The sequence below is a fragment of the Stenella coeruleoalba genome (assembly GCF_951394435.1).
Source record: "Stenella coeruleoalba genome assembly, chromosome: 5".
Classification (NCBI taxonomy): domain Eukaryota; kingdom Metazoa; phylum Chordata; class Mammalia; order Artiodactyla; family Delphinidae; genus Stenella; species Stenella coeruleoalba.
This window is the reverse complement of record NC_137150.1, coordinates 49,107,088-49,132,167: the sequence shown is the minus strand read 5'-3', so window position 1 is coordinate 49,132,167 and position 25,080 is coordinate 49,107,088. Positions and strand designations below refer to the sequence as shown.

Below are 25,080 nucleotides of genomic sequence, written 5' to 3'. Positions count from 1 at the left end.
ATTTCAGACCTAGGGACACATACAGACTGAAAGTGAAGGGATGGAAAAAGATATTCCATGCAAATGGAAATCAAAAGAAAGCTGGAGTAGCAATTCTCCTATCCAATAAAATAGACTTTAAAATAAAGAATGTTACAAGAGACAAGGAAGGACACTACGTAATGATCAAGGGATCAATCCAGGAAGAAGATATAACAATTATAAATATATATGCATCCAACATAGGAGCATCTCAATACAGAAGGCAACTGCTAACAGCTATAAAAGAGGAAATCAACAGTAACACAATAATAGTGGGGGACTTTAACACCTCACTTACACCAATGGAAATCATCCAGAGAGAAAATTAATAAGGAAACACAAGCTTTAAATGACACAATAGACCAGATAGGTTTAATTGCTATTTATAGGACATTCCATCCAAAACAGCAGATTATACTTTCTTCTCAAGTGCACACAGAACATTCTCCAGAACAGATCACATCTTGGGTCACAAATCAAGCCACAGTAAATATAAGAAAATTGAAATCATATCAATCATCTTTTCTGACCAAAACGCTATGAGATTAGAAATCAATTACAGGGAAAAAACTGTAAAAAACGCAAGCACGTGGAGGCTAAACAACACGTTACTAAATAACCAAGACATCACTGAAGAAATCAGAGAAGAAATCAAAAAATACCTAGAGACAAATGACAATGAAAACATGATGATCCAAAACCTATGACATGCAGCAAAAGCAGTTCTAAGAGGGAAGTTTATAGCTATAAAAGTCTACCTCAAGAAACAAGAAAAATCTCAAATAAACAATCTAACCTTACACCTAAAGGAACTAGAGAAAGAAGAACAAACAAAACCCAAAGTTAGTAGAAGGAAAGAAATCATAAAGATCACAGCAGAAATAAATGAAATAGAAACAAAGAAAACAATAGCAAGAACAATAAAACTAAAAGCTGGTTCTTTGAGAAGACAAACAAAATTGATAAACCATTAGCCAGACTCGTCAAGAAAAAGAGGGAGAGGACTCAAATCAATAAAATTAGAAATGAAAAAGGAGAAGTGACAACAGACACCACAGAAATATAAAGCATCCTAAGAGACTACTACAAGCAACTCTGTGCCAATAAAATGGACAACCTGGAAGAAATGGACAAATTCTTAGAAAACTACAACCTTCCAAGACTGAACCAGGAAGAAACAGAAAATATGAACAGACCAATCACAAGTAATGAAATTGAAACCGTGATTGAAAATCTTCTAACAAACAAAAGTCCAGGATCAGATGGCTTCACAGGTGAATTCTATCAAACATTTAGAGAAGAGCTAACACCCATCCTTCTCAAACTCTTCCAAAAAATTGCGGCGGAAGGAACACTCCCAAACTCATTCTGTGAGGCCACCATCACCCTGATACCAAAACAAGACAAAGATACTACAAAAAAAGAAAATTACAGACCAATATCACTGATGAATATAGATGCAAAAATCCTCAACAAACTACTATCAAACAGAATCCAACAACACATTAAAAGGATCATACACCATGATCAAGTGGGATTTATCCCAGAGATGCAAGGATTCTTCAATATACGCAAATCAAACAATGTGATACACCATATTAACAAATTGAAGAATAAAAACCATATGATCTCAATAGATGCAGAAAAAGCTTTCGACAAAATTCAACACCGATTTATGATAAACACTCTCCAGACAGTGGGCATAGAAGGAACCTACTTCAACATAATAAAGGCCATATACAACAAACCCACAGCAAACATCATTCTCAATGGTGAAAAACTGAAAGCATTTCCTCTAAGATCAGGAACAAGACAAGGCTGTTCACTCTCACCACCGTTATTCAACATAGTTTTGGAAGTCCTAGCCACAGCAATCAGAGAAGAAAAAGAAATAAAAGGAATACAAATTGGAAAAGAAGAAGTAAAACTGTCACTGTTTGCAGATCACATGATACTATACATAGAGAATCCTAAAGATGTCACCAGAAAACTACTAGAGCTAATCAATGAATATGGTAAAGTTTCAGGATACAAAATTAATGCACAGAAATCACTTGCATTCCTATACACTAACAATGAAAACTCAGAAAGAGAAATCAAGGAAACACTCCCATTTACCACTAAAACCAAAATAAAATACCTAGGAATAAACCTACCTAGGGAGACAAAAGACCTGTATGCAGAAAACTATAGGACACTGGTGAAAGAAATTAAAGATGATACCAACAAATGGAGAGATATACCATGTTTTTGGATTGGAAGAATCAATATTGTGAACTGACTATACTACCCAAAGCAATCTACAGAGTCAATGCAATCCCTATCAAATTACCAATGGCATTTTTTATGGAACTAGAACAAAAAATCTTAAAATTTGTATGGAGACACAAAAGACCCCGAATAGCCAAAGCAGTCTTGAGGGAAAAAAAACGGAGCGGGAGGAATCAGACTCCCTGACTTCAGACTATACTACAGAGCTACAGTAATCAAGACAATATGGTACTGGCACAAAAACAGAAATATAGATCAATGGAACAGGATAGAAAGCCCAGAGATAAACCCATGCACCTATGGTCAACTAATCTATGACAAAGGAGGCAAGGATATACAATGGAGAAAAGACAGTCTCTTCAATAAGTTGTGCTGGGAAAACTGGAGGGCTACATGTAAAAGAATGAAATTAGAACACTCCCTAACACCATACACAAAAATAAACTCAAAATGGATTAGAGACCTAAATGTAAGACTGGGCACTATAAAACTATTAGAGGAAGACATAGGAAGAACACCCTTTGACATAAATCACAGCAAGATATTTTTTGATCCACCTCCTAGAGTAATGGAAATAAAAACAAAAATAAACAAATGGGACCTAATGAAATTTAAAAGCTTTTGCAAAGCAAAGGAAACTGCAAACAAGACGAAAAGACAACCCTCAGAATGGGAGAAAATATTTGCAAATGAATCAATGGACAAAGAATTAATCTCCAAAATATATAAACAGCTCATGCAGCTCAATATTAAAAAAGCAAACAACCCAATCCAAAAATGGGCAGAAGACCTAAACAGACATGTCTCCAAAGAAGACATACAGATGGCCAAGAGGCACATGAAAAGCTGCTAAACATCACTAATTATTAGAGGAATGCAAATCAAAACTACAATGAGGTATCACCTCACACCAGTTAGAATGGGCATCATCGGAAAATCTACAAACAACAAATGCTGGAGAGGGTGTGGAGAAAAGGGAACCCTCTTGCACTGTTGGTGGGAATGTAAATTGATACAGCCACTATGGAGAACAGCATGGAGGTTCCTTAAAGAACTAAAAATAGAATTACCATATGACCCAGCAATCCCACTACTGGGCATATACCCTGAGAAAACCATAATTCAAAAAGAGTCATGTACCAAAATGTTCATTGCAGCTCTATTTACAATAGCCCAGAGATGGAAACAACCTAAGTGTCCATCATCGGATGAATGGATAAAGAAGATGTGGCACATATATACAATGGAATATTACTCAGCCATAAAAAGAGATGAAATTGAGCTATTTGTAATGAGGTGGATAGACCTAGAGTCTGTCATACAGAGTGAAGTAAGTCAGAAAGAGAGAGACAAATACCGTATGCTAACACATATATATGGAATTTAAGAAAAAAAAAATGTCATGAAAAACCTAGGGGTGAAACAGGAATAAAGACACAGACTTACTAGAGAATGGACTTGAGGCTATGGGGAGGGGGAAGGGTAAACGGTGACAAAGCGATAAAGAGGCATGGACATATATACACTACTAAACGTAAGGTAGATAGCTAGTGGGAAGCAGCCGCATAGCACAGGGAGATCAGCTCGGTGCTTTGTGACCGCCTGGAGGGGTGGGATAGGGAGGGTGGGAGGGAGGGAGACGCAAGCGGGAAGAGATATGGGAACATATGTGTATATATAACTGATTCATTTTGTTGTGAAGCTGAAACTAACATACCATTGTAAAGCAATTATACTCCAATAAAGATGTTTAAAAAAAAAAAAAAAGTCTTCCAACAAACAAAAGCCCAGGACTAGATGGCTTCACAGGCGAATTCTATCAAACATTTAGAGAATACCTCCCACCTAACCTTCTCAAAAAAAAAAAAAAAAAAGACATATGCACCCCAATGTTCATTGCAGCACTATTTACAATAGCCAGGTCATGGAAGCAACCTAAATGCCCATCGACAGACGAATGGATAAAGAAGATGTGCTACATATATACAATGGAATATTACTCAGCCATAAAAAGGAACAAAATTGGGTCATTTGTAGAGATGTGGATGGATCTAGAGACTGTCATACAGAGTGAAGTAAGTGAGAAAGAGAAAAATAAATATCGTATATTAACGCATATATGTGGAACCTAGAAAATGGTACAGATGAACCGGTTTGCAGGGCAGAAATAGAGACAGAGATGTAGAGAACAAACGTATGGACACCAAGGGGGGAATGTGGCGGGGGTGGGGGGGGTGGGGGGGTGTGCTGAATGGGAGATTGGGATTGACATGTATACACTGATGTGTATAAAATGGATGACTAATAAGAAAAAAATAAATAAACATAAGAAAAAGAATTATTGGGTAAAGATGTGGATCCTGCACTACAGAGAATAACTTAGTTACCTCCTAAGCCCTTCCTTACACTGCACTTAAAAAGAAACCTACTCTATGTGCAAACTCAACTCCCTTCAGGAGAAAAGAACACTTAAGTTACACAAGTCCGCCAAGCATCCAAGAAAATATCACCAGGTCTCACACTCAGCACTTACACACTATACTTTCCTTATAGAGTTCCCCAGGCCTTCCTTCTGACACCACTTCCTCTTAATTTTAGACTCACCCTAACAATTTAAACATCAGGTGTTGGAGGCAGCAATTTAGAATAGGAGGAGGTCAGACTGCTCCATGTAAGCCTTGTGACAGCAACAAGAAGAAACAACTGACAGTCTGACCTCCAGGAAGTGGATGAAAACTATTTTACAAAGTGGAGGGAAGGGGGATGACATAGAAACTCAAAATAAGTAGCAGCCTAGGCCATTCAAGGTAGGGACAAACAGCTTTGCTAGCCTTGAGAGCATCTCCATAATACAGGACAATACAGTAACTAATGTAAAAGAAAATTATGTTCAATATATTTTGTAGCAAAATTCCATATAACAATAGAATCTTAGATTGTCAGAGTAGAAAGACACTTAAGACAGCATCCCAGCCTAATTCCTTTACTTTACAAGGAAGGAAACAACGTACAGGGGTACACAGGTCCAAGGTAGAGTCAAGACAAGAGGGCAGCCCAGCTGGTCCAGTGCTCCTTCCACATGGACGCCCTGACACTGATGCCACTGAGTGGAAGGAAAAGAGACAGTGCATCACATTTAATCATTCATTGTGTCCATGTTTTTGACATCTCTCTTTTTGCTTCCTTGCATTGATTTTACTCCCTTCAAAAGGAGAAGAGGGCTTCCCTGGTGGCGCAGTGGTTGAGAGTCCGCCTGCCGATGCAGGGGACATGGGTTTGTGCCCCGGTCCGGGAAGATCCCACATGCCACGCACCGGCTGGGCCCGTAAGCCATGGCCGCTGAGCCTGCGCGTCCGGAGCCTGTGCTCTGCAACGGGAGAGGCCACAGCAGTGAGAGGCCCGCGTGCCGCCAAAAAAAAAAAAAAAAGGAGAAGAAACTTGTTCTCTTTAGTCACAAAAGAGTGAACAACTTTTCCCTGATTTGTGATGAGAGAACCTCAAGGTTGGCTCTTAACAAATTTGGGACTGAAAGTAAAGTTTACTTTGAGTTCCCTTGTACCTCCTCCTATATCCCATTCCTGGTGTGTTTCCTCCAAGCTGTCTTATGTCTGTCCTTCCACTTGGTACCCCACCCATTGGCCCCAAATCCAGAATTCCTAGTACAGTGTAGAATATTCTCCCAACTTCCAGAAGTTTGGTGTATTCCCTGTCTCTTTCTAATTTGATCTCTAATTCTATAAAACAAAAAAATGAGGCAATATACCAGTGTTTCTCAAATGTAAGTGGGGAGCTTGTTAAAATGCAGATTCCTGGTCTCCATCTCCCGAAACTACAATTCAACAGATGACTCTGGTGGAAGGCGGCCCTGACCCACTTTGGAAAACACATGACTTCTGCTTGCCTCTCCAGCCTCGGACCCTCCCAGTCCCCCCAGGCACATCCCACTCCACCCAAAGCTTCGTACTGTCTCTCCCCACCATGTCTTTGCCTCATGTTCCACCTTCTGAGTGCAGTTAATTCCTCCGTATACCTCAAGAACAGCTGAGGCACATGTATCTCTGCTCCCCTTGTTCCTGTACGTCTCTGGATTATTGAGCTTATACAGCCTACGACGTGAGCTGATTTCCTGGTATAGCTCCCCTTGAAGGCAGGGCCCTGCCTTGTCTTTTTTTAGTCCCAGCACTTGGCACCTTCCCAAGCACACAGTAGGCACTCTAAAAGTGTTCATTAAATTATCTTTTGTATGCGCTAAATTTCCTAGTTAATAACTAGTCAGTTATTTATATTTGCATTGTTATCACCCACCCACCCGCCAGTATAGTACAGGATTTTCGAGGGTCGCTTGAGGCATCACTCTCAAATGAGGAACACCTTTTGTAACAGGTAAAAATGAAAGAGAAGAAGGCTAGTATAACCTAACCCTGCTGCCATCAATTGTGGGGTCATAATGAGTTAGATCCATGTTCACTCGGGATATCCTGACACCTAAGGAACAATGACAGAGACACATACAATAACCGGGAGTTTTCCTAATGAAAAGGATCAGCTTCTAATAGTTCCTTAGAATTAGTTCTGGCATTCATTCAGGTTAAAAAGTTTTCCAGAAGTGAAGCTGGAACACATTAGAACTTTGAATTGATTCATTTATATAAAACTTCGCCTATTTGTTCTAAGGTCCCAGAGATTTCCAGTATTCTCTACCCAAGATGGTTAACCACCAGAAGTTTAGCTCATCTTCTGAAATCCATCATCCATGTGTGTGTCCCATGCAGGTGTCTGCTATGCAGAGTTTGGAGTCCGCGTCCCCAAGACCACCGGGTCGGCCTACACCTACAGCTATGTCACCGTCGGGGAGTTTGTGGCGTTTTTCATCGGCTGGAACCTGATCCTGGAGTACCTAATTGGCACCGCGGCCGGCGCCAGCGCTCTGAGCAGCATGTTTGACTCACTGGCCAACCACACGGTCAGCCGCCGGATGGCGGACAGCGTGGGGACCCTCAACGGCCTGGGTGAGACTGCCACAGACTCTAACCCCAACATGCAAACTTGCTGAGCCAAATAAATGGGTTCCTCTTTCAGGATGCAATTTGGCAAAATGTATCCAGGGCCTTAATACATCTTTTGCCAAGTAATTCCCCCTCTGAATCTATCCTAAGGAAATTATTCTAGTTTCCATAAAAGCTTTATATGAAAAGATGTTCATCACAGCCTTATTTATAATAACAAAACATTAGAAACAGCTTAAACATTCTACAGTGATTACATAAACTAGGGCAGCTAGTTTATGTAATCTATAAACTATAGAGCTAGCAATTAAAAGGAAGACCAGGAAGACTGCTGTAATAGCATGGAGTATGTTTTTGATGCGATGCTGTATGACAAAGGATACAAACTGGACGTGCATCATGTTAATAACTATATAAAAATAAAACTAATACAGGAAAAAGAACTATAAGGAACTTCTCCAGTGGTTTCCTTAGAACATTTTAAAAATTTTTCATAAAAAAGCAGGCATTAATTTTTAAATAAGAAAATATATTTCTAAAAGAAACAGAATGGATGAGTAACCGAAATGAGTGAATACTAAATAATCAGAAGCTCATGTAACAAACACCTTGACACTTCAGGCTCTGAGCCTCACTTACAACCCACTTTCCATCCTGATGTCTGACTATCCCTTTACATTCAAGGGAAGCTAAACAGTAGTTGAGGAGGCTTTGGGGTCTTGCCCCAGAACTTCCAGGGACTAATTCAGGGGCTGCATGCAAGTCATTTGACTTTGGTGCCCCTATCTCAGAAGAACTGACCAAAATGCTGAGCACCTAGATACCATGAGAAGATAAAAAATATGAAGACCACATTTTCTCGGTATAATGATTTCATAGAACCTTAGGTCTGAAAGTGTCCTCCAAAATCAGGTAGCCCGCCCTTTCACTTTACAGATGAGGTCCGGAGAAAGGAGGCACTTGCCCAAGGCCACACAGCTGGTCACAGGCAAGAGTTCAGCTGAAATCCAGGAGTGTGACTGCGGAGGCAGTGCCGTCTCCATTCTATAGAGGGCAGGAGTCCACTGGCCAACAGACAAGACCAAAAAAGGCGGGGCATGTTCCCCGGCCATCTTCTCCGCAACCACATTCACTCAAATGGAAAGAACACCCTTCTTCCAATAATTTTCAAAGACACGTATTTCTAAATTTGCTAACAAAGAGAAATTTATGGACTATAAACTAAACAACAATGAAGATAAAACAGTTCAAATAACATGTCAGATCCATATATACATCTGAATGTCCTGGGACAGTCCTGACTTTGGATGTTTCATGCAATGGTTCCATAGGCACTGCTGTAATTGTCGTATCATGTGTCCCAATTTTTGGTCCAGGATATTAGGCCGCCTCACCTATATACCAAAACCTTCCCATTTGCAAATAGACACCTGTGGACCACAGTGGACGTGAACACACACACACAAACACACACACACACACACACACACACACACAGTTCCTTCTCCCTCCGTAACAAACTGACCACCTTTCTCTGAGCTGAGTGCAGATGCACCGGGGTAGGCCTGGGATTTTTTCTCCCTGGACAATATTAGCTCATGTCTTTCCACTCTAGGGAAAGGAAAACAATCATACCCGGACCTTCTGGCTTTGGTGATCGCAGTCATCGTCACCATCATTGTCGCACTGGGGGTGAAGAATTCTGTGGGCTTCAACAACGTACTCAATGTGCTGAACCTGGCAGTGTGGGTGTTCATCATGATTGCAGGCTGCTTCTTCATCAATGGGAAATACTGGTCTGAGGGCCAGTTCTTGCCCCACGGCTGGTCAGGGGTGAGTTCATTCCTAAATCCCAGTGTACCTGTTGCACGCTCTGCCTTCCACCCTGTGACAGTCTGAGACATACTTTCAAGAAAATGCTGCTTGTCTCATAACCTTCATGGCACTCTTTTCATCACCTTTTATCTGAATTTAATTGGAATGCTCTGAAGAAGAGGTTCTTTTTTATTTATTTGTTTCACAAACATTTGAGATCCTATTTTATGTGGAAAACAATAATAGACTTGAAGTTTTGGTCACTTGCAATATACCTAATATTACGCTAAATGCTCTGCATATAATATCTCATTTAACCTTCCTAATAACCTTGCAAGGAGGATATTTACATTCTGGTCTTACAGATGAAAAAAACTCACACTCAGAGAGGTCAAATGACTTGCTATTACGCACACAGTGTAAGTGCCCAAGTCAGGACCCAAAGCCAGGACTGTCTGACTCCATAACCTGTACATGAACAGCTCAGTCCTACAGAATCTCTCTACAGTCTATTCAGACAGTCCGTAAATACACAAGGCAGTAAAGGAGGCCGGGAGAGTGGGCAGGTGAGGAAAGCATGAGTGTTGCCTGGGTATGGAAAAAGAAAAGAACAGTTTTCAAATCTAATCCCAACATTTGACCCAAGGTGGAGAGTTCTGCTGAGGTCTGAGAGCAGAGAAGCCCACCTGGTGTGGTCTGTGGGTTGACAAGAGAGTGCGCTGGACCAAAAGCACATTTTCAGATCTCATCCCTGTGACCTGATGGTGTGGTTTATGCTAAAGAAAGATGGGAAGGTCCGAGTGGCAAATTCTTTATACTGAGAAGTACTAGTTCTAAGTCGCACCTGGATTCTTTCTCTAGCACGACTAAAAATGCTTACTTTATGGATTTATTGGTAAAATTCACCAGCTCATTCTTCTTTTTTTCAAATAGTAGAATATAAATCAGAGAATTTCGAGTTAGAAGGGATCACAGAGGTCACCTGGTCCCATCCCCTCACTTAACAGGTAAATAAACTGAGGCTGGGAGAGGCACACCCACCCAGAATCAGTGACAGAAGCAAGTCCAGGATTCCACCAGTTTTGCTTTTGTAGATTTTGCTTACACTGGTTTTCCTCCAAGAGGTCCAGGGACCAGAAATAGCTCTTGGAGAACACTCAAAATAACTTCTGTGTATTCTAAACCATGCCATGCTGTTCAATGCAGAGAAACAAGCAAGGAAGCAATTTAAGCCAGATTTCTAGTCTTCTGCTTATCAGTAAGAATTCTGCAGAGTTCATCCCTCCCTCTTGAAGTGAATAAATCCTAAAACTGGTTAAAACCAGAAGAAGAGACAAAGAAACACTGTTAACCCCATTCTGGATTCCCAAGCCTATATTTTCTTATGATACAAATCGTTCCCTTCCTATCAAATAAGAAAACAACAAATTGTAATAATGAAAAAGAAGAATGTTTTCCCAGAACTCAACTGCATTTTCATCATAGCACATGAAAATGTTCTCACCATTTTCTTAACAATGTAAGAAATTACTGGGTCATGGACCTACTACAAGACTTCGGCCAACAGTTAACTTCTGTGCTTTCAGGTTTTCTCATCTATCAAGTGGTAAAACTAATGACAACCAAATGTTTGCAAAAAAAGAATAAAATCTTAGATGTTTTTATGTGCACATTGTGTGGTTAGCAACAGCGATCATGACAGGAGGATGGAGTTAGAATTTACCCACTACCTGCTGGGTGCCCAGCATTCTGCTCTATGAATATTATCTCACTCTTAAAACAAAACTTTAAAGCAGGTGCTGCTATCCCCAACTTACAAATAGAGAATTCAAGGCTCAGAGAAGCTGGGTAACTTGCCTAAAGTCATTTAGCTAGTCGGTGCCAGGACTGAAATTCCCACCCAGGTGTGTGGCTCCAAAGTCCCTTCCACTGCACTGAGTGCCTTATGTATGATGACCCCTCCCTTCTGAGCCGTCTTTTAAAAAAAAGTAAGAATGTAATTAATCTGACATGTCACATTTTCATTTTCTTTAAGCCTTCACAAAGTCTTGGGGTCTTGGAGCTAGAAGGAGTATTAAGATGGGGGTATAGTTAAGCCGGCCCAGGCCAAATGTGCATTTTTACTAAGACATCATATCAAAGCAATTTGAAAACTCTTCTTAATTACTCAGATAATGTTTAATTTTCAAAATCTCCCTAAGAACTTATCTAAACGGCACACACTGTAGTCTAGGCCCCATGTGAAGACTGGAAATAGTCAATATCTTCTGTGTAAATACCCTTTGCCCATGCTGAAGAAGATGAACCAGTCTCTTAGCTAGCTCTTCCTTTTGTGCTTTGTTCTGGGGTCTTTATTCTCTTTGGGGGCATCTCCTCTCCCTGCTCAGGGGCTCCACATCCTTCCTCAGTCAGGAGCTGCCTCATCACGGAAGGAGCTAAGCAAGCTAGGCTTAGGGGCTTCCCATTTACCCAATCCCAGGTCTCACTAGCTTCTACAGCAAGAAAAGAAAATCGGAAATCAAGGCATAAAAAAGAAAGGAAGGATGCCATCCCTAACCATTTTTTCCTTATGACATACTCTTTCATACACACTTTTCGTTTAATCTTCACCACAGCCTTGCAAGATAAGTACAATGATCTCCACGTTTACATCAAAATAACTGAAGTTTAGAAAAGTTAAGATCACAGATCTAGACTGTTATACAGCTGAAATTCAATCCCAGTCCTAGATGAGCCAAAGCCCTTATTTACTCCATTACGCCCAGGTTTGCACGCATCAAACCAACTGTCCTTTTTGGCACCTTTGGCCACTGACCTCACTCCAACCCAAACGTCTACCTGGAGTAGGCTTGTCATTGGTCACCAAAAAAGCTTGGCTGGGATTTTGGATTTTTCACTGCAAATCCATATTCCCTGCAAGAAATTCAAATGTATGTCCTAGTGGCTGTGCCTAAAAACATCATCTGAGCACAAAGGACAGCCCAGTGTGAAGATGATGCTGACTCATCCTCTCTGCTGTCTGCCTGGCCTTGGATTTCTGCGTTGTACATTTCCTCCACAGCCGACTGCCTAGACCTGTTCTTTCTTGACTTTGGTTTCAGGTTGCTTTTCCAGTCCAGCAAGGCCAGTCTGAATATGGAGTCTATTTTTTAAGATCTGACACCTTCTCATGAGAATGTCATCCACCAAGTGAATAAACACACTCCCTACTGTCATCTGACAATTGTCAACAAAATCGAGTTGCCTACTTGGCAGCTTCATGAACTTCTTCACTCCTTAAGGAAATTCTGACCCACCCCGACAAAGGAACTAGTGCAGAGTTCCAGTCCACTTTCTTCTTCAATCCTTTTAGGTAGGACGGGATGGAGGAAACCACTGTGGACAGAGTGGTTTATAAGGATACCATTACATGACTTGAAACAATTTTCAAGGACTCTGAAAGAGTTAAAGAGCAATCCATCCCCTCAGAAGCCTACTCTTTCCCTGCTCCAACCACTTCCTTCCAAAGAAAATAGCATAAGGAATGGTTTACTCACTTACAGGTTCTGGGTCAAATGCTTCTTTGGTCTTGAAGAGCTTAAGAACAACAAACACTTTTTTTCCCTATATCAAGTAACTGCTGGCCCTCAGCTGAACCCCTGCTTCCATCTGCAATTCCTCAGCTCTTGAACATTGTTGGATGCGTATTCGCTATATGTTATTTGTTCTCGATGCTATCTTATGGTTTCTCTTTAACCAAATAAGACACTCTACCAGCACAAATAGCTCCCAGGAAAATGGTTCAGAGCAAGTATTTGTGGGGAATGCTGACAGCCTCCAAACAAAGGAAAACCTGTTTCCCATGTCTCCACATCTGAATCCACTTGTTGGAACGTATTAGCACATTCCACTGTCGCTGTGGACAGGCTGCTAATAGATCTGGAGCATGAGGGTGGAAGGAAATGCTGTTAAAGTTGGAGTTTTGTCTTGTGACCTTGAGAGTGAATTATAAAAATGTGCCTAATTATCTCCTAGGCACATCTGGCAGACACACCAAGGCAGAATACAGAGAGCTGCCGCATCCTAATGCCTCTCAAATATCAGCAAGGCACGAGGGCCAGCGTTTAGGGATCCCAGACGCTGAGTAGCAGGCCAGCAATGACATTCTTTTGTCAACTAATTAAGCAGCGGCCCGCCAGCAACTGAGGGACGTGCTGTTTCCCCACAAACCTCTGTAGAGGGAAGGAGCCATCTGGATCGCCTGGCTGAGCAGCTACACCAGGTGGACTTTGGAAGACAATTTCCATTAATGTCATCAAATAAAAATCAATATTGGTTTTTTTAATTTATATAAAACATTAAAGGAAAGTTAGGATAAAGTACAGATGAACCCAGAAACACACACACACACACACACACACACACACACACACACACACACACTCTTCACCCACCAATTTAATTCACAGATGCTCACCCCTAGGTACCACACACATTCTTTCATGCATGGAAGTGTATCCTAATCGTAAATACAGAGGCCGGATCTGAGATCTGGGTAGAGTGAAGTGGAAAGCAGTTTTAGTGGGTATTTGGGTAGAGACACACCCATACACAGTTTCATTTCGTGGTTCTTTTGTATTTACCAGAAATTATTTGCTTACAAGGAAGAAGAACTTATTCAAACTAACTCAGGTAAAAAGGTGACCCTATTTGCTAATTGTGTTATCTTTTCTTACATAATCTGTTTATTTAATCTATATCTTGTTAGGCCAGAGTCTGTTTGATCTTGGCAGGTGCGCTGATTTTTCCCTATTTGCCCACAGTCCCCAGATCCATTCTCTACCCCTCATGCTCTGTTCTGTGCTCCAGAAGACCCCCTGCTGGTTGCTTCCTGTTGGGTTTAGCCAATGGGAGGTATCATCAGATCAGAAGGTGAGAAGAGAACAAGGCCAGGGTATTTCTTCCTCCCTTCTTCCCAGCCCTGACCCCTAGAGTGCCTTCACTGAAATCATTCATTTGAACCATCTGAGTTAAATTCCGTGTCCTGCCTATCGCAGTAGAACCTCCAGATGTCCTACCTTTGATCTGTTTAGTCTTTCTTCAACCATAATTTCTTTCTAGTTCTACACATGCAAGTTCAGGCTAACAGATATTCTCTTTGCAAACTTATTCTCTCTCTTCCCAACTTGATCATAGTTAATTTTCTGGTATCTAATCATTATCAGTAATTGCCATCCATTCTTTCATTCATCTGGGAAATAGTAGCATCTGTGTTTTACAAACAATATAGATATTTATTAATCTTGTTCAGTTTGCTACCACAGTCAAGGTAGCATTTTGGGTCGTGCAGTGTCCTCTAGACTCCAAGCCCCAGGAAGTCAAGCTCAGAGTGCTTTTTGCACATAACTGCATCCACATCACCAAGCACAGTTCCTGGTTCTTGGGAGCAGTTAATAAAATGTGTCAAGTTCTAAAAGAAAAAATAAGGAGGACGAGGAAGAGGAGGAGGAATTTGTGCCCTTGGTTTCATCTGTTCTAGAAAAACTTATAAAAGTAATAAAAATACTACTGATAAGAGGAATATTTATTAAGTACCTATTGTATTCTATGACTGTGGTTGACTGTATTATCTCATTTAATCCCTGGAACAATCCAACGAGCTTTATTTCCATTTAAGTGATAAAGAAAATGAGACCCCAAGGGGTTAGGAACTTGTTCTAGGTCACCAAGCTAGTACCTGGCAGAACCAACCTAGGTCTGACAGTCTACAGAATCTGCACTCCTAACCAAGTCCTATGCCACCCATTTGCATGGCTCTGTGATTCCCTCTGAAGCCTTCAAAATTGGAAGGTGTCCCTCCAATTCTGTCTGGAGGTATCTTCCACTGAGTCTTCTTTTTCAGTTAGACATCCCCTGGTCCTCAGTTAATCTTCATATGGCATGGTTTACAGACCTCTCACCTTTTTCCAGGGTAGATTGGCCCTATAGTTCTTATTTAGGACCTTCCTACCCACCTATCCTCAGCAGGGAGCTCTTGCAGTATCTATGACCTTTCCATCCAGCACTGATCACACCAAGTGGGCATAGCACCGTAGCCGTGGGACATCCTAATCGGGAGCAATGCATCTTTAGACTGATTGTCAGAGAAGGTCACTGTATGATTTACAAGAGGGGTGTGTGTGTGTGTGTGTGTGTGTGCGCGCGCGTGTGCGTGTGTGTGTGTGTGTGTGTGTACGGGAAGAAAGATGTTAAAGGAAGAGAAGACAGGACTGTTTTCTGGAAGCTGTCTTAAAGCAAGGCTTTCCTTGATTGGAGCAGCTTAGCGAGCCTACAGTCCCAGTAATCATTCATCCCTGAACACCAGAGACATTTGTTAGACAAATGAAAACAAGCACGTTTCCAAACCTGTGAACCTCCACATACGATGAGGTGAGATCTGTTTGACCTTCTTGTCTGGATGCCAAAGACACTTTCCACGTCCTCAAATGGAGGACTTCGCTGGTGTGAAATTGGGAGTTATCTCCTCTCCCAGAAAGTACCCCTCTGGTGACAACTGCTTGTTTGAGAAGTTCTTTCTATTAGAATAGATCAGGAGTTCTTAGATTTTTTTGTGTGCAGTAGACTCCTTGGCAGTCTGGTGAAGCCGATGGACCCCTTTTGAATTATGTTTATACTATGTATAAATTGTGTTTATAAATGAATAACCTAATTACATAGGAGTTCGAAAGAAATCAATTACAGTTAACCTATGAACAACACGAGTTTGAACCAAGCGGTTCCACTTAGGTGGATTTTTTTTCAAAAGTAAATACTACAGTACTACACTGGTCAGTGGTTGGTTGAATCTGCAGATACAGAACCACAGATATGAAGGAACCGAGTACATGGGGGAACCACAGATACAGAGGGCCAGTATAAGTTATACTCAAATTTTCAGCTGTGCTGTGGTTGGCACCCCTAACCCCCATGTTGTTCAAGGGTCAATTGTATATTGAAATATAGTTATAAAAATATTTTTAAATTGTGATATAACAATGTGCTTTGTTATCAGTGCTTTAAATATTAATATCTATGTCTAATAACTGACATAAATTGGAAGTCACAATGAGCACAAGTGGTATTTCAAGATCTCTGCAACAACTAATACGATGGGAAAACAGCTGATTGCTATTGGTGACAAAGTCACAGGTACTGTTAGTCACCTACACTCATAATTGAAAGAAATGATAACATTCAGTTGAAGGGTAGTGAAAAGAAAGATGTATTTTTTTCTCTGAAAAATTCTCAGACCCTCCCCCATGCGAATTGCATGGACCCCAGAATAAGAACTTCCAGTTAGAGAACTGAAGCATTAAAGTCCTGACAGGAGAGACTGTAGAAGAGACCAACTCATTTTACAGATGAGCAAAGGTTGCTTTTGAAAGTTTGACACAATCTTCTATTTTGTGATGTTCCTTGTGGGTTCCAGGTTTTCGTCTTTTACCTATTGAGAAGTCAGTAGGAAAGGTAAGAGTGAAAATTTAGGGACAGGTGTCTGCCTGGCACGTGTTTAGAATTTCATCATTTATAAACCGAATATGGAGAAAAGGAAAAAATGGTCAGTCCACAATGAGCCTCACTCCTGGCCCCCTGGCTAGACCTTGCAGGTTGCCAAATGCCCTCACCCCATACACAAAAGCCCAGAAAAATCTCTTTCATCTTCCCCAAATGGGACACCCCCAAGCATTCAAAGAGGCACATTTCTTACTTTCAGCTGATAATGAGAATGCTAAGGTGGGAAAACGTAATTTAAACTTCGAGAGGTTCTTTGGAAGAAAGTCACACACTCCTCAATGGAAGATTTTCACTGCTTGACTCATCAAGTCACAGCCATCCTTGGGATCACACAGGCCCCTGTCAGACAGGCATCCAGCAGATGTCACTGGGTACCACCTCCTCAGCTTCACACTGCCTCCCTCCTCCTCCTGCCCCTGCCCTGTAGCCCAACAAGGCCACTCAAGCCCCCAAAAGGAACAGTAAAATCAAATTGTCTCTACCTGTCTTCCCATGAAAGACACTACACGATTTGAAGATCTGAAAATCTTTTATATCGTTTCACATCTGGAAGATGCCCTGGAAATGATCTGCCAGGGTCACTAATGGTAATCTGCGCAGGACAATATGTGCAAAAGCATCTGCGCCCCTACACTAAATGCCAGAAGCGCCCGCCCCATGTCTCTGTCGGTCACAGGTACCTCCCTACATTTCCAAACATCTCCTAAGGGCAGTCATACGGACCCTGGTTGTGATTGAGAGCCACTGAATGAAAACAGAGCACAAAGAAGTTAATGAGTTCCCCAAGACATAGGGATAGCCAACTTACTGATTTATTTGTAACCCCACTTACTTCCAAAAATTATTTGAATGTGTTGAATGACCTCGTTTTTATTTGGATATAATCCTTCTTATCTTCATGTTACACATGGGGGAATTTCCCAGTGTCACACAGCTAGAAAGTAGAGATCAGAACTCAAGCGTTGAGCACAAGTTCTACCACATTACTCCTTCTACCACTCAGTACTGTTTGCCGGGCACCAGGCAACTCTGGGGACCACGTCAGGCCCTGGTGCTGCCCTGACACTTTGAGTCTGATAAATGTCTTCATCCCTACAGGTGCTGCAAGGAGCAGCCACATGTTTCTATGCGTTCATTGGCTTTGACATCATCGCCACCACTGGAGAGGAAGCCAAGAATCCCAACACATCCATCCCTTATGCTATCACTGCCTCCCTGGTCATCTGCCTGACAGCATATGTATCCGTAAGTACCAAATGCTTATGTGACCCTCCTCATGGCCTTTTCATATTTGACCTTAAAATGTGGCTCTGGGACTGGGTGTCCTTCTGTCAGGAAGTAATCCTTTACTTGTGCCTTCTAGGTGTTTGTACACATATGTTTCATGTTGCTCCCTCTTTTTACACTGGCTCAAGCTCACCCCACCCACCAATGACAAGGAGAAAATCAGGGCTCCAAACTGGAGCCGGGAGAAGCCCCAGGTCCTCACTTCAGCCATGGCCCCCATCCCTGCTCCGTCCTATGCACAGGCTCTTGGTGTCCGCTGCTGCCCAGGGGATAGTGTGCAGGGAGTGGGCTGCCGTCCAAGGAGCTCAGATCACAGGCTGGCAGTAACGGGTGGGTGTGCAAGCAGAGGCACTGTGGGCCTCTGCGCTCCCTCCTCAATGCCCTTCTGTCTTCTGGGAGCTTCCCGGCAGCAAAGAGACAAGGCTCTCCCAGGGTGGGGAAAGAGAATTCATCATCCTCTAGAAATGCTTCTCCCTTAAATCTGGGGGGTTGGGGGGTGCAGAGTGGGAGGAGAGGTAATTTCTTTCTGCCAGTTGCTCCCTCTTTTTACACTGGCTCAAGTTCGCCTCTTCAGGTTTCCCTGCCAAGGGAAGTCCTTAGAATGAAGCCTTCAGGCTGTCTCCTGAGGATCACGTCCCTCAGACACTCCTCACACTTCTGATGCGTCATCTCTCAGCTCCCATCCCAGAATTTCTATCACAGAAATAGTTCAGCCACATGCAACATCCCCCTCAGCCCCTGGCAGTGGAGAGGACCAGCTGGTAAGCCGACAGATGTGTGGTTACACAAATCCCCCCAAGTCCTGGAGGTCCAACTCACTTCAGCCACCACAATTATCATAGAAAGAGCCAGCAGCCAGGGTGCACGCGTCAGCCCTGCTGCTCCTGCTGCCACGGCATGCGACAAGAACCTCTTCACAACCCCTACCAAAAAAACCGGAAAGACACCTTTAGCAACAACCTGAAGAAACCAGGCCAAGGGATCATTAAGGCAAGCTGCAAAACAGGACTGTCCTGGAAGCCAAAGGAAAACAGGAGAGCAGCACTGGATGTGGTTTGCCCACCCAAACCTTTATGGATAGGTCAGTTATCACCCCCCCCCCGCCCCGCCCCATGCACACACATGCAACTGGCTTCATCTTATCCAACCCTGATTAGCCCTGCAGACAGAATGTTCAGGAGTAGCTGGGGGTGGGGGAAGCAGGCAGGGGTAGCAGCAGAGACACTCTGCTCTGCATTCCCCCTCCCTCATACCTCCCCTCTTCCAGTAGTCAACCGTTGTAGCACACGCAGTAAAGTTAATAATCACAGCTCCTTCCTTAGAAGAGTGCTTTACAGACTACAGAATATGTCTACGCATCTACCAACTTTTGCCTATCCTAATCTAATGTGGGCAGGACACACTCTGAGAGTTGCTGTAAGAATCTATCCCTCTCTCCTCAGGTCTACCCCAATGTTGCTGGGAAAGATTCCCTTTTAGAATGTGTGGGCCCTAACCATGCCTCAGGGGTTGTTTGGTCTTGTGTTGGTCAGCAGGCACCCATTCTACCACCAGGAAAAAGTCAAATTGCTGGGCTGTGGTCATTCATCCTGCTGTCCTCCCTAGTGGCGCATGGCTTCACTGGAGGATCCTGGCTCCTGAGAAACAGGCAAAGAGGTGATCTAGAAATGAACCACTCTCTCCTTTTCAGGCTCCGGACTCCCTCACTGATGCCAGGATTGGCCTTCACAGGCCAGGGGGCACCTGGTCTTAGGACTGGCGGCTCCATCACCTGGGGCCAATTATGACGGGAGGGATGTTACAGCAGATCTATGACATGTGAGGAGAAATAGCCTTAGTGGTCTTATAGCCCACAGGAGTACTGGATTCCATCCTGATGCCATAATTTACTTCTTGGCCTGCCGGGTTCCTGGGACTGAGCTACAGAGAGGAAATGGAAACATGAGTCCCGTCAGTTAATCGGTTGTGGCTCTCCTACGTATTTACCTTTAGAGTTTTGATCTCTGGTCTTTAGGGTTAGATCTAGTACAGTTACGATCCTGTAGGACCCTGAAAGTATAAAAGAAATGAGACTCTTGTCCATGTGGGCAGGGTGCTCATGGTCACTGCCAGGCCCTGGCTCTAGTGCCTTAGGCTGCAGCTCCTTCCATCGGATAATATCTGCCCTTCATTGAACTATCAGTGTAGCTCTGCTCTCATGGAGCTGAAATACCTGCAGACTTATCCCTCAGATACAAAAGGGTCACAGAGAGATATTACAAATGATTTGGTCTAGTCCACTAAATTCACATGTGGGGAGAAAATACTGAGACCGAGCGTTCCAAAGGCCAAATAACTGGTCTACAGTAAAGGCACGTGCCACGAAGTGGCAGACCCCAGCTCCCATGCAGGACCAGGCCTCTTTCCTCTCCTATGGGACCTCCATCCATGCTTCAGACAGACCCCTCTACCCCCAGCCATGTTTCCTCTTGTTTTAACAGGTGAGCATGATCTTAACTCTGATGGTGCCATATTACGCTATTGACACGGAATCCCCGCTCATGGAGATGTTTGTGGCTCGTGGGTTCTATGCTGCAAAATTCATAGTGGCCATCGGGTCGGTTGCAGGACTGACAGTCAGCTTGCTGGGCTCCCTCTTCCCAATGCCGAGGATCATTTATGCCATGGCTGGCGATGGGCTCCTTTTCAGGTAAGGGCTATGCTCGGTGGCATTTATTCTATTCTTCCAGGCCTGCCCAGGGAGACTGTCACCCACTGTCAGCCTGACTGTAATTCTGATGTGAGTGCCTGTCACATAGACAATGGAACTTGTCATATATCTTGGCAAAGGTCCTAAAACAGCCCCTCCGTTTGACTCTGGGTCCCTCAATCTAGCAACAAACTAATATGTCCCCCCAATGGCCCCCTCCCCTCTTATTTGACATTGTATAAAGATGATGAGTGCCAAAATGCTACACTGGGTGGCCTCCAGAAGGAAGAACCCATCCCAGGGGCATCTGAGGCTTGCCCTCAGATTGAGGCCTGATGACTGCCCTCTCTGAAGCTGAAAAAGTTCACAGTTACAATCAAAGAGAGGATAAGACCCTCTGAACAGAGCCTAATAACAGTAGCAACAATCGCTACCATTTATTGAACATTTGTGTATACCAGGTATATGGTATCCCATTTAGTCAGCACAATAACTCTGTTTTACAGAAGAGTATACTAGATGAATATACTCAGAGAGGTTAAAAAAAAAAACTTGCCCCAAATCCCCCAGCTGCTGGGTGGCGGGGTCAGGATTTGAACCCAGGACTGTCTGATCCCGACAACCAGACTTTTAACCACACCAGTACACTGACACTTCCAGCCCCCTAAGCTGGCTATGAAGTAGCCTATCTGCCCATGGTACAAAGGGGATGTGGCCCCATCTCTTGGTTCCTAGTGTCTACTGTGTGAAGAGCTTGCAGGGAAGGCATTCTTCAAGCGCACAAAACAAGGAGTAAACCTCCAAGGAGCTCTCAGGAGTGCAGAGGGATCCAGCTCAGGGACTTTATCTCTGCCATCGGCTGTCACATTCTGCACCCTTTCCTCCGCATACCCCCTGAGGTCACCACCGAGCTGTGACCTTGGGGGAGCTGGAAAGATCAAGAAAATGCTGACTAGCTATCTATTTTATATTTGGTAGTGTACATTATGTCCATGCCACTCTCTCACTTCGTCCCAGCTTACCCTTCCCCTCCCCGCAGCCGCATAGCACAGGGAGATCAGCTCCGTGCTTTGTGACCACCTAGAGCGGTGGGATAGGTAGGGTGGGAGGGAGGGAGCCGCAAGAGGGAGTTGATATGGGGATATATGTATATGTATAACTGATTCACTTTGTTTTAAAGCAGAAACTAACACACCATTGTAAAGCAATTATGCTCCAATAAAGATGTAAAAAAAGATGTTAAAAAAAAAGAAAAGGCTGACCATAGTGGAGGTGTGACAACTTCACACACCCAAAACGTTTTTCAGCTGTCAAAGAAAACCGAGAGGAAAGATGCTGGGGCTCCGAGCACAGTTTATATTCCTGTTTCATGGACTGAAACATGGAAATAAGGGAGGAATGGAAGAGGAGGGAGCAGGGAGTGCCAGAATGAGAGAGGAGGAGGGCGGGAACCTACCTAAGCCTCCAGGAACTGCTAAAGAAGGGTGCCACTCAGTCACCCTTGTTGGTCTTCTCTATCTTCTCCAGTTAGTAAGTGGCCGGATTTAGGTTTCATCCAGGAGCACATGTTCTCAACGACTGTACTACTTTGCCAACCAAATCCCTGTCCTTCTGTTGTACAGCAAGTGCTTCTCAAGCTCTGGCATAAATCCGAATCCTCTGGAGGTCTTTTAAAGTGTAGACTTTGTTGGGCCCCACTCCCAGAGAGTCTGACATGGTAGGTCTCAGGTAAAACCTCAGAATACATATTTCTAACGAGTTCCAAGGTGATGCTGATGCTGTTGATCCATGGACCACACTTCGGGTAACACAGGTGTAGAGGACCCCCAAGCAGATGTATGACTTTGCCAAGTATCCCTTCTTCATAGCAAAGCCTGTGCTTCAATTTGGATTTCTGAGAACCCCCTAGATTCAATCAACCCATCACATCACATAATGAAGTAGGAACTTTAATAGAGAAGTTCGGCTCAAACTCAAGGAATTAAAGTAAATTCTGTTTAAATTCTACTCCGGGAACCAAATCCTGGGGTAGGGAATAGCAGCTGTATTTAAAGCAGTGAATCCAGAAGTAAGCTGGAGAAACAGGACCAGGAGGTGTTAAACCATGCTGAATCAATCCCCACGTGTAGCTCACCGTGAACCCTCTGCTTGCCCCTCCCTTCAGGTTCCTGGCTCACGTGAGCTCCTACACAGAGACCCCAGTGGTGGCCTGCATTGTGTCGGGGTTCCTGGCGGCTCTCCTCTCCCTATTAGTCAGCCTGAGAGATCTGATTGAGATGATGTCCATCGGCACCCTCCTCGCCTACACCTTGGTCTCTGTCTGCGTCTTGCTCCTTCGATACCAACCAGAAAGTGACATTGACGGGTTTGTCAAGTTTTTGTCTCAGGAGCACACAAAGAAGAAGGAGGGCATTCTGGCTGACTGTGAGAAGGAAGTTGGCTCTCCTGTGAGTGAAGGGGAAGAGTTTTCCGGCCCAGCCACCAACACATGTGGGGCTAAGAACTTACCATCCTTGGGAGACAACGAGATGCTCATAGGGAAATCAGACAAGTCGACCTACAACGTCAACCACCCAAACTACGGCACCGTGGACATGACCACAGGCATAGAAGCTGATGAAACTGAAAACATTTATCTCATCAAGTTAAAGAAGCTGATTGGGCCCCGTTACTACACCATGAGGATCCGGCTGGGCCTTCCAGGCAAAATGGACCGGCCCACAGCAGCTACAGGGCACACGGTGACCATCTGCGTGCTTCTGCTCTTCATCCTCATGTTCATCTTCTGCTCCTTCATCATCTTTGGTTCCGACTACATCTCAAAGCAGAGCTGGTGGGCCATCCTTCTGGTCATTCTGATGGTGCTGCTGATCAGCATCCTGGTGTTTGTGATCCTGCAGCAGCCAGAGAACCCCAAGAAGCTGCCCTATATGGCTCCCTGTCTCCCCTTTGTGCCTGCCTTTGCCATGCTGGTGAACATCTATCTCATGCTAAAGCTCTCCACCATCACGTGGATCCGGTTTGCGGTCTGGTGCTTTGTGGGTAAGCAACTTCCTTTGAAGCCTTGAGAGTTCCCTTCTAAGACCTTGATCAGGCTTATCTCAAAATTACCTCCTAGCTGGGCTGGGCATCACTATTCCAGAGAAATCTGGCTGGTTCTGTGGATCCCTACTTCCTGCTTTAGAGTCAAAAAAGCCAGTTGTGCCCTTTCTGCCTGTTATGATCTTGGTTGTGAGTTTTGAAGAAAGATACTGATCAATCCATCACTTCACTGAATCCTATTACTGGATGTTCTTCTGGTGGATAATTAGTATCATAGAAAGTCCACTTAAAATGAATCCACATTTTTAAAAAGGACAAAAATAACATATAAAAATGAGGGTGGGAAAGGCTGATTGGAATTCTTAGAAACTAAAAATTATGAAAAATTTTATTTACCTTACGTTCAACAAAATTAAAATGGCAATCAATCATGCCATGTTTTTTAAATGAGCAAACTATGAATTAAGTATGGGGTTTTAGGCACAGTTTTTTGACCAAATTGTATCATGGCACCATTTAACAGCCCTCACTTTTTGTTGACTTTGCAAAATATTCAAGTTTTTCATTTTTTCCCCAAGATCTTTCTTCATCCTTTGATATTCCGATCATTCTCTTGGGAAGTACCCATCATACCATCATCCTTGTTGCTTTCTCTCCTTCTATTGATAACTGATAGGACTCTGCTGGGTCATCAACGTCCACAGCTTTGAGTGAATTACTATTGCTCTCTCTAAACTCACTTTCACTGCCTTCAGGAAGTCCTGTATCATTCCTAAGATTTCTAGTTTTCCTTTGGGATCAATTTATATTATATTCACATTACATGTTTATCCTATATGACCATCACCGATGTTTACGAAATTGCTGGGGATTGGTGCTCATGATAACTTGAGAGGGATGTTTAAGTGAAGACTAATTTGAAAGTTCCTTAGTTATTATTTTTATATTTCCTATACAACTTGGTAACCCTGGGGTCTCTGGCAACAAATACTTAGCTAAGGAGAGTCCTTAGGTGCTCTGAGGAATAGGAAAGTAAAGAATAAGTAACTCAGCCTTAAGGGAGGCAAGACAAATATGTGTGAATCAACCAGCCTGGGCAAGGCAGCATAGAGAGTCATTGAGTTGTAGCCCATCCACTCCTTGAGGTCAGGGATATGGGTGTTCAACCCGGTGACCTCTGTGCCGGAACATACTTCGTGCTTAATAAATACCTATGATTGTAAAGCACTCTTCAGATGAGAAAAAGGAAACTTCCAGTCAGAATAGCTGGAAAGGACTTAGGAGGTAGAATTTGAACTGGGCCTATAAGATAGGATTTCGGTAGAGGGAAGTGGGGGGGAAAACACAGGATTCAAAGGAAAGAATATATGTCTCCCAGAAGACTCCTCACATCCGAAGGCCATCCTATGCCTTCCT

At 43.3% G+C, this 25,080-nt stretch overlaps 1 protein-coding gene and 1 long non-coding RNA gene across 2 annotated transcripts in view; one reads left to right on the top strand and one right to left on the bottom strand.

Moving 5' to 3' along the window:
* LOC307186255 overlaps positions 1-25,080 on the bottom strand; it is a 70,754-nt gene that overhangs the window by 19,869 nt on the left and 25,805 nt on the right. The window lies entirely within an intron of this gene.
* SLC7A14 (solute carrier family 7 member 14) overlaps positions 1-25,080 on the top strand; it is a 66,737-nt gene that overhangs the window by 20,292 nt on the left and 21,365 nt on the right. Inside the window, exons 2-6 of the mRNA XM_079921219.1 lie at positions 7,065-7,301; positions 8,914-9,131; positions 17,745-17,891; positions 20,414-20,622; positions 22,787-23,664. Of these exons, the coding sequence (XP_079777345.1) occupies positions 7,065-7,301; positions 8,914-9,131; positions 17,745-17,891; positions 20,414-20,622; positions 22,787-23,664 (1,689 nt within the window). The remainder of the gene's footprint in view (positions 1-7,064; positions 7,302-8,913; positions 9,132-17,744; positions 17,892-20,413; positions 20,623-22,786; positions 23,665-25,080) is intronic.